Raw genomic sequence first — 10,713 nt, forward strand, 5'->3', positions numbered from 1 at the left:
GGTTGGAGCGAAGGCTGTCTCCCTCCACCCTGAAAGTGTATGTTGCCGCAATTGCCGCACATCACGATGCAGTTGATGGTAAGTCTCTTGGTAAGCATGACCTGGTCGTCAGGTTCCTTAGAGGGGCGAGGAGGTTGAACCCTCCTTGTACTACCTCGGTACCCTCTTGGGACCTATCTCTGGTGCTCACGGCACTGCAGAGACCTCCCTTTGAACCTTTGCAGTCAGCTGAGTTGAAAATTCTGTCACTAAAGACAGTTCCATCAAGAGGGTAGGGGACCTGCAGGCATTTTCGGTCGACAAATCGTGCCTAGAATTCGGGCTGGCCTACTCTCATGTTGTCCTGAGACCCCGGCCTGGATATGTGCCCAAGGTTCCTACCACTCCCTTCAGGGACCAGGTAGTGAGCCTGCAAGCACTGCCCTCGGAGGAGGCAGACCCAGCCCTAGCTTTTCTCTGTCCCGTCCGCGCTCTGCGGCTGTATGTGGTCAGAACACAAAGCTTCAGAACCCCAGACCAGCTCTTTGTCTGTTACGGAGGCCAGCAGAAGGGAAAGGCTGTCTCCAAACAGAGGTTAGCCCACTGGATAGTGGATGCTATTGTCTTGGCTTACCAATCCCAAGATGTGCCTTGCCCGTTCGGGTAGCGAGCATACTCAACTAGAAGTGTTGCTTCCTCCTGGGCGCTGGCTCAAGGCGCCTCGCTGACAGATATTTGTAGAGCTGCGGGCTGGGTGACACCTAACACGTTCGTTAGATTCTATAGCCTTCGTGTAGAGCCGGTATCTTCCTGTGTACTCGCCCCCAGTGGTCAGTAGCGCGAAGGACCCGTTCTAGTGTCGGCTTGCAACGCCACTCCCGCCCGCTGGGCCGGATGCGTGCGTCTATTGCTCCAGTAGAGTTCCCCAGAAATGGCTAACCCTGTGAGTTCCTCCGTCACCCCCCGCTCCGCCACGTCTGACGCCAGGCCTAAACTCGTATGCATTGTGGAACCTGTGTTAGGCTGGGTGTCCATATGCAGCGATCCCATATGTATATTCTTCCACGGTAAGGCTACCCAGGCCGGCTAGCCCGTGTCTTTCCCTCGTCTCTGCTGGTGTTCTTTCCCCCCTAGAACTAGGCTGGAACCACCCCAGAAACTTCCATATGTTGTATTACCCTAATTGGCTAGTCCATATGTGTAACCGCCACATTTTACTTCCTACAGACAGGATGTGGCTTCCGCAGCGTCCCCTTCCCTTTTAGGGCACGCTTTCCCAGCGTTATCCAAATAGTCACACTGAGTGGGTCTTGCGGAACAGCAGTGACTGACCTTCTCTGCTTAGAGCCCAGTTCCGACATACGTCAAACGTGACCGACTGAAAGGGAACATCTCGGTTACGTTTGTAACCCTCATTCCCTGAAGGAGGGAACGGAGATGTACGTCCCGTCGCCACAGTCGTTGTACCTCCGCTGTATGGCCGAGTCACTAGCTCGGCTCCTCTGCGGAAAAGCAAATATGCAACACACAGGCTGCTCATTAAATACTCACGCTGCAGCGCAGAGCAACTGTGGCAGTTATCGCATGCCAATGTGCATTGGCTAGATTTTCTTACACTCAAATTAGATTGGTCTCCCAAAGCGATCCCCAATTCGACGTACATCTCCGTTCCCTCCTTCAGGGAACGAGGGTTACATATGTAACCGAGACGTTTGTTTTACAAGACAATTTAATTCCAGTCGTTCTACTGTAAGATTTCATATTTAAAAGGTTAGTTCACCCAAAAATTTTTATTTGCTTGTATTTTACTCACCCTCGAGGCATCCTAGGTGGATACGACTTTCTTCTTTCAGACGAATCCAGTCGAAGTTATATAAAAAAATGTCCTGGCTATTCCAATCATTACAGCCTGCGGGTGTTCCAGTTCAACAGTCCACAAGTCATCAAATAAAGCTTGCGCATTCATAATAAAACGTGCCTCATATGGCTCCGGGGGATGAATAAAGGCCCCCTGTAGCGAATCCATGTGTTTTTGTAAGAAAAATTTCCATATTTCAAACGTAATAAACACTTTTCTCTCACTTCCGCTGACTGTTATACACTGAAGCCGTTCCAGCGGATGATGCAGGATGTATGCACAGCGCGCGTGCCTCTGAGGTATGCTAGTCTCACAAGTTTTTTTATAGGAGCAATAGAATCAAAGTTTCCTTACTTTAGCAAAGGAAAACCAGTCTCCTCCTGGTTTATATCGAAATCCTCCAACATTTTTCTTTGCAAATCCTCGGTTTGTACTTCTAATTCATGACCGGCATTTTGTTTTGTTCTCTCTCCGCATTCGTCACAAATCAAGTACGAGTGCACCCGTACTATTTTGGTGATATAATTTGCGTCACGCGCAGTGTACACGGACCCTTGCGTACAAGTAAAAACCGAAGTATACTTTGGCCTTAAAGAAAGCTAAACATACATTAAACATAATTTGAATAGCGCACACGTTTGTATTGGTGCAGAATGAGAGAGACACTTACAGCCTAGCACATTTCACCCAGTCTGCTAGTTTCACTTCTGCTTTAAATAAAGTTGTGTATGCTTGACATTTAAAATAAATGCTGTTTATAGTGAATGCCCCTATAATTTTTGTTTGTTTTATATTTACGATTTAGTTTTAATCCAAATGAAGTGCGCTAATGGAGTGAACAGCAATCAAGATCATGCAACAGAAGTGCGCGCTCTCGGAATCTCTCTCTCTCGCTCTCTCTCGCTCTCTCTCTCTCTCTCTCTCACTCTCCTTACCGTCAAATAACTTTAGTAACTTGTGCATTGTTTAACTTATTTGCTTTTGACATATCTGAAGCAGTTCCGGCGGATGACGCAGCACATCTGCGTTGCGTGATTAGTAGGGATGCACCGATCAGGCCCGATACTGCACTCCTGTACTCGTACTCGTAATGCCCTGATACCAAAAGCCGATACCAAACAGCATGTGAATAGAGCTGTGTCCAGGAAAAGAAACACTGAAAACAGAACAACAGAGAGTAGCAACTGCAACACCCGCTGACTGCAATGATAGAGCTTGGAATAGCCAGGACAATTTTTAATATAACTCCGACTGGATTCGTCTGAAAGAAGAACGTCATATACACCTAGGATGCTTCGAGGGTAAGTAAAACAGTCTAATTTTCATTTTTGGGTGAACTAGCCCTTTAAGTCATTGTGTTACTTGCTGTTTTTTTGTAATTAATTGTGAAATTTACTAACAATTCTGAGTGAAAATTGTTTCTACACCATTTTTTTCAGTGTAACACAGTAGTAAAAAAAACATTAGTATGACTTTCTTTCTTCTACTTACAGTAGCACCTAAAACACATTTAGACACCTGGTTATTATGTGTGCCCACGTTGAATCACACACTCATATTGGCATACTGTTATACTCTCTCTTGTTTTCACACACTCTAAATACTGAACACATCCTCACACTCTCAACTATTTCCATTTCACCCCAGTGAAATCAACTACAACCTTTTAGCCACTCCAATTTCTTGAAGGTTGCTGTTTTTTCAGAGAGAACATTCTTGATGCTCCACTGTGACTCTGACCTCTACATCATGTCTGGAGTACATCATCTTCCTCCAGAACTGAGCCCAGCAGTATTCTGAGAGCACAACTCTTCTATCAAGTTAAAAATAGTGAGACAGATGGAGACAAAAAAGTTAAATATTTGTTGCGGCATATCAGAAGTGCTGTGATTTATGTAACATGAGTTAGTGAAATGGGTCTGCTTGTACACCCAGTGGGTATGTTCCTCACCACGCTCACAAGAAATGAGTCAGAGGATCTATCTCTCCCATTTTTTGTTCCCCACAATCATCTAGAGGTATCCTGTCAACCGAGTGCAGCGCTTGGCCGTGTCTTTTTGTGCCGCAGCTTTGAACTCCTCGCTGACGTTTTTTCCTCTCAGAGCTACATAAGCACTGGTTATTTTTTCTCTTGGACTCGTTTGTGTGCTTTTTAGCTTAATTAAGATATTTAACCTTGATGAGGTTCTTGTTGTTCCAGTGCCAAGACTTTCTCTTTCAGCTTTTAAGTTTTTAGCATTTGTGGTAGTAATGTTGTGCCATAATTTCCCAAATGCTCTTCCTGTCTGTTGTTGTTGTGCTGTCGTTTACACACCAAAAACATGTCACTTTCCGGCAGGATGATGTCATGCATGTCACAAAATGTGTAATATTTTATACAGTATATTTAGACATGAAAACGTACTTCATAACAGGAGTGACTCATTCATGACCAGAAGCAGCAATCCTGCATCAAAACAAGTAACATAATGTTCTCATGTGTCCAGATCTGAACCAGCGCCAGCTAAATATGAAACCCAAATTACCTGCTTTCGAACAAGTCCAACTCAAAGACAGTCTCTTACGAACAGGCACTTATCTGCCAGAACATGCCGTCCCACCCCCACGCTGCAATAAATCATCCGTAATATGCAGATACCTATTTGAAACCCTGTCCTTCTTCCCAGCCCTTCAGGTTGGAGTTGATGCTGGCTGGAAGCAGGCCCGAGCAGCAGTAATGACCCTGAAGCTATTACTAGTGGATATTTATAGCACTCAGGGCCAGCTATGGGGCAGCACTCTTGACCACATTGGCTTCATGCATGTGGGCGTCCAGCTACTAGTTGCCAGGTTACCACAGTGCTTCCAGGTACCTGTGTGTTCCCCAGACACGCACACACAGAGAAACACCTTTAGAATTGAGATCTGCTCTCTTTCTGCTGGCTTAAAGCAAAAAAACAACAAGCTTTAATTGTTTTTCTTGCTTACCAATGAAAACGACTAGAGTAAGAAAACAATTTCTGTGAATTGAAGCACAGAACACTTCCTAATGAAGTTTTTTTAACCTTCATTTAGCATTTAATGATCTTAAATAGTGAAGTGGATAAATACAGGTTCTGTGGACCGGTTGTACAAGATCTACACGCCTCTGCACTCCAGGGATGAGCCTAGCGTAAAGGTGCTGAGCTCTAATGAATGCCTTTAATGATGAAAAATGCCGTTTGCACAATACCACGAGCCCTGCATACACTGCAACTCTATCCAAACTTCGGCCCCCTTCTCCCACATCAACAAACCTGGAAGCAAGCCCTGGTTCTCTATGGAGGTGTACCACAAACATGACCTAAAGATTACATTGCACAATTATTCAATACCTTAATTAGATCCCATTTTCTCCACCAAATAGTATCCAGGCCGAAAGTTTCCCCCTCCTTTAGTTTGTTGGATGAAAACTTGCATTATTAAAAGCCAGCAGGAAATTAAATTCAATTAAGTTTGCATCCTGATAAGATTTATAAGACATTTTCATTGTGTTGTTGTGCCATCGGAAAGAGAGCGAGGGTCTAGAGGGGGTGCGAGTGTGATTGTGTGGGTGCATAAAAGCTCTCTGAAGAGACAGAGTGAGAAAAGGAATGAGCTGTAGATGTCATACGCTTCTGGCTCACTCTTGAATTTGCGACTGAAGCACAGCTTCAAAGATTACTTGTATTTGGATGGGTTGTAAGTCTGCCAAACTTGCATTGTAAAACAGGGACGAATGTGTCGGCGTAGGAGGGACCGAAAAAGAGGAATGTGTATGTGTGTTTGTGTGTGTGTGTGCGTGGTGGTCATGAATGTATTGGCTTCTGTTGGTATGTATGTGGGATTTGTTTTATTTTTTTAAATATTTTTTGAAAGGGTGAATATGTGAGTTTGTTCTTTTTTACTCTGTATACTTGAAATGTCGGGGTCATAATTCACCCCCAAAATCAAATGGAAAAAAAAAATTTTCATAAGAAAACATGTATATTAGGGCCATTAAGATTTTTTGATTTGTGACTTTTAATTTAAAATGATACTGTATACCAGGAAATGATCATTTCTGTACTGCAAAAATCAAATACAGTATTGAAAATCATCCTGTCCTGACACAAAAATAATAATCTATAAATTAAATATATTAAATATATACAATAAATTAAGTATAGAATATAATAATAAATATTATTATTATTACATTGTAAAGTTTTTTGTATGTATATATGTCTGTGTGTGTGTGTGTGTGTGTGTGTGTGTGTTTAAATAATTTTTTTATTGAAATCATTTATTAATAAATAAATCGTATTATACAGGTTCATCTCAATAAATTAGAATGTCGTGGAAAAGTTCATTTGTTTCAGTAATTCAACTCAAATTGTGAAACTCATGTATTAAATAAATTCAATGCACACAGACTAAAGTAGTTTAAGTCTTTTAATTGTGATAATTTTGGCTCACATTTCACAAAAACCCACCAATTCACTATCTCAACAAATTAGAATACTTCATAAGACCAATAAAAAAAACATTTTTAGTGAATTGTTGGCCTTCTGGAAAGTATGTTCATTTACTGTACATGTACTCAATACTTGGTTGGGCCTCCTTTTGCATGAATTACTGCATCAGTGCGGCGTGGATAAAATTTGAAAATTATGAATGGAGGTTTAAATGTGCTTCATTATCATGAAAATAATGGGGGGGAAATTTTCTTTAAGCAAAACGTATTTTTATATACTGTATAAATATGTACTTTATATTTATCTCATTTTTTTCTTTTAATTTTGGGGTAAAATATAACCAGGCATTTTGACCCATACAGCTTCACCGTTATATGCATGAGAATGTTTTTTATGTTTGTCTGGGTTTTACTTACCCTTCTCATGCTGGTTAAGGATTGAGGGCATGGCCTGGTGATCACCACAGCTGCTTGTGCCATATGGGGATGTAGTGCTGGTGTCTGCTTCCACAAGCTCATAGCTATAGCAGCAGGAGCCATGCCTGAGCCTCCTCAGCTCGCCCTCCCCAACCAAGAGCCTGTCCCGCACGCTCCCTCCATCCACTTAAAAGAGAATAGTACACCAGAACTTACTCTTAAAATCCTCTCATGAAGACAGATTTCCTATGGATTTAAATTTTAAATCAAATATTTTCCTTTTAATCCATCAAAGGTGCTGTTCAAACACCTTGACACATTCACTTTGAATATCAAGTGTGCTGGTTGAAGAGTTCAATCAAAAGTTCTCGCTGTGAATTACAGGGCTGTTTGATTTTGAGCACTCAAAATTTAGCTTTTGATTTGTTCTGTCGCACTTTTCCGTCCTGCAGATTTTGTCCCCTCTCTCTGTGGTCACTGTTCAAGGCTTGTTAGTCCCACACAGAGATTGTCAATGCTCTTTCTAATTGTGATTTGTAGTCCATTCAGTTGTAGTCAGAAGACTGTTTGAGAGAGGAAATATCAGTCTGAACCTGGTCAACAGCACCATAATAGAGGGGTTCAGAGATGTCTAGTATGACACAAGCTGTGTCTGAAACTAAAGCAGCTTCCATCAACAGCTAAACAGGCAGCATTTAGTGTAAAGTTACCTTCTAAGGACACTGGTTTTAGACCAGATTTCCAAGGCACTATGATGTCTTGGCTCATTTGTGCATTATCTATCCCTCTGAAAATGTTTGGCCTGGGTTTCTCTTATATTGGTAAATGTCACAAGAAATGTCTGGGTCATAATTCACCCCAAAATCAAACGAAAAATCAAGAAATTATTTAATATAAAAATAAACTGTATTTTTGTGTCAGGGTTATTTTCTGTTTTGGTTTAATTCTGTGTTCCTTGTTTAATTTGATTTGTTGAGTATTCCCAGTGGATTTATTAATAAAGACTGTTAGTTTGTTGACTACTTCTTTTTGGTTGACTTTTCACTTTTTGTGAAATTACTGGGTTATACAGTGGATATAGAAAATAATCACCCCTTTTAAAATAATCACATTTTGTTGCTTTGCAGCCTAAAATAAAGACGGACTCTTTTTTTATTATCTGTGTTTACTCAGTGAAACTTATAACACCTAAGTGAAAGACATAACATCAACATGTCAGAAAAGAAAAAACAGAATCACTGCATTGGAAACAGAATCACCCCCCCTCCTAAAAATGACTTGTGAACTCAATCAGGTGGAGCAAATCACCTTCTCAATGGCACACGAAGCCATTTGACTTTCATCTGTGGTCATTTTGATTAGCTCAGCATGAAAGCTTTCCTGCAGCGTTTCAGTTCTTGGTAGTGCAACTGAAGCAAACAATCAACTGTGGATGGATACAAAAAAATTAAAAGGCTTTATCAATGCCTAGAAGTCTATGGAAGGTATTTGGTACAACACAGACCCTCCCTGGATCAGGACGTCGCTCCACACTGGATGAAAGTGCCAGGAGGAAACTGGTCAGAGAGGCTAACAAGAGGCCTACAGCAACTCTGAAGCAGTTGCAGGAATTTTATTTCAAAGAGTAGTCACTATGTGCATGTAACAACAATATCACAAATTCTCCACAAATGTGGCTTGTATGGAAGGGTTGCAAGAAAAAAGCCACTCCACAAAAAAGGCCACATGCAGTCACGACTGAGCTTTGGCAAAATGCACCTTGAAGATTCAGATGCAGATGAGACTAAAACAGAGTTATTTGGCCTCAACACCAAACGATATGCCTGGCGGAAATCCAATACAGCTCACCATCCAAATAACAGCATTCCTACAGTAAAGCATGGATGTGCTGATATCCTGTTATGGGGTGTTTCTCTGCAGCAGGGACTGGAGCACTTGTCAGGATAGAATGAAAAATGGATGGGGCAAAATTGCAGTCTGGGGCGCCTAGTTCGGTCCGAAAAAGGGGCAGGGGCTGGAGACTTCTGACGAGGTGAATGTATCATTGCAGTTAAGACAGAATGTTGTGCAAACATTGTGGCTAAAAAAAGGCAGTATTTATTAGCTTTCGGACATGGCCATGATCAAGTGTGGTTACCATGGTGCTCTCTGTAAAAGTGCCAGCGGCTGTATGAATGTCTTTCTTTGTGTGTATTACTCCATTGAGCATGCAGTACGCATAGATTTTGTACATGTACGTCGAAGTGTAATGCTGCAGGCCGGGAGGCAGTGCAGAACCGCAGCCCCCAATTCACTCAGCACGTAATGCTCATAAAACTAATAAAAATGCTAATGAAAGGGACAGTTTTCTTCACTGTTTCAGTGTACAGATTCGATTTGTGAATGTGTTATGTATCTGCGTTTCAGGTGACATTCAAATGCTGGTGTCCTGGAACAAGTGGGATTTTGTTAGTGTGTGTGTGTGTAATCTCTGTGGTGACAGGGGACTGCTTGTTCTGTGACTGTTTACAGTACTTTGTAATCATCGCAATTTATTTCTGATTTACAGAACAGAATTGATGTTATTCACTCTGGCTAGACATGCCTTAAACAACGCTTTTATTCATAAGCTGTCAAAATGTGTCCAGCAAACACTTGCTAACTTCAAATTAACAGAATTTGTTTGTGTGTGTGTGTGTATACCCTTACTTTGAGTTGACAACTGCAATGTTACAAAAAAATCAGGTGCTTTAAGCCCCACACATGTTCACATGAAGATCCCTGTTTGGGATGTTTTGTCCTTGGTTTTATCCTCTCTGTGAATAACTTTGGCACTACATACTATAAGTAAACAGCTGCAGCACTTTTGTGCACAAACTGTTTTATTCACCGCTTTTGGCTTAACCAGGCGCCGCCGTGTGTATTTAAATTAAATCATTGTCATTCTTTTCAGCACAAACACGCCTCTTTTCTATGTAAATTAAACTTATTATAGATTACACCTTATTCACAAGACTCAGCGATATTTGCCTGTGCAATTAAGGTTGTGCTAGTACTGTCTGTGGAAAGCAGACTCTAAGCTATTTTATTCAGAAGAGACATTTGTGTGTTTTCTAACAATAATTCCTTGAATGATGGAGAAGAACAGGCAAAGAATGACATATTTCACTTAATTTCATCCTGTGTCAGTGTCACTCCACTAATGTGCTAAAGTGTGCTGGCTAGCTGCCAAATATGCTAGATAGCGCTAAACATGTATTAACAAATTATTTTGATGTATGTGTATGCGTTGTTGCTCCATCATCTGTGTTTCCAGGGTACTACTGCTGCTTCAGTCAGACCTTTCCACTCGTCACACCACATCTTCTTTTTTTTCCCCCCACTTTCTCTCTCTTGGTCCTATCCTTTTCCCAGAACCCAGACATTGTGCTGGTCCACTACCTGAATGTGCCAGCTATCGAGGATTGTGGGAAGCCATGTGGGCCCATCCTGTGCTCCATCAATACAGACAAGAAAGAATGGGCCAAATGGACGAAGGAGGAACTCATTGGCCAGCTGAAACCCATGTGTGAGTGTCCGATCACATTCCAACTGAATGCAAAATCTGTCTCCTCTCATTCAAGTTTTCACTGCAAACAGTGTTTAAAAAAAATGCCACCATTTGGGTTTGGTATGATTTTTCAATGTTTTTGCCATTTTATCAAACAAATGCATTAAAAACAGTTTGAAATATGTACTCTTTTCTCTTTTCTCATTTGATGTTTTTGCTTAATATGTTTTTGTTAAAAGCAACTGTGCTCCTTAATATTTTTTGTGAAAACCATGATACAATTTTCCGGGATTCTTTGCTGAATAGAACGATAAAATCAACAGCATTTATTTGAATTGGATTTTTTTAAAGGGGTCATATGATGCTTTTTTAAAGATCATTATTTTGTGTATTTGGTGTAACAGAATATGTTGACATGCTTTAATGTTCAAAAAACACATTATTTTTCAAATACTGTACATTATTGTAGGCCCTCTA

At 41.2% G+C, this 10,713-nt stretch overlaps 1 protein-coding gene across 1 annotated transcript in view; it reads left to right on the forward strand.

Annotated features, from left to right (window-relative positions):
• Positions 1-10,713, forward strand: part of LOC107586544 (calmodulin-binding transcription activator 1-like) — a 491,571-nt gene that overhangs the window by 438,496 nt on the left and 42,362 nt on the right. The window contains exon 7 of the mRNA XM_016273968.1: positions 10,101-10,254. Coding sequence (XP_016129454.1) covers positions 10,101-10,254 — 154 coding nt within the window. The remainder of the gene's footprint in view (positions 1-10,100; positions 10,255-10,713) is intronic.

The sequence above is a fragment of the Sinocyclocheilus grahami genome, unplaced genomic scaffold (assembly GCF_001515645.1).
Source record: "Sinocyclocheilus grahami isolate Dianchi unplaced genomic scaffold, SAMN03320097.WGS_v1.1 scaffold83.1, whole genome shotgun sequence".
Classification (NCBI taxonomy): domain Eukaryota; kingdom Metazoa; phylum Chordata; class Actinopteri; order Cypriniformes; family Cyprinidae; genus Sinocyclocheilus; species Sinocyclocheilus grahami.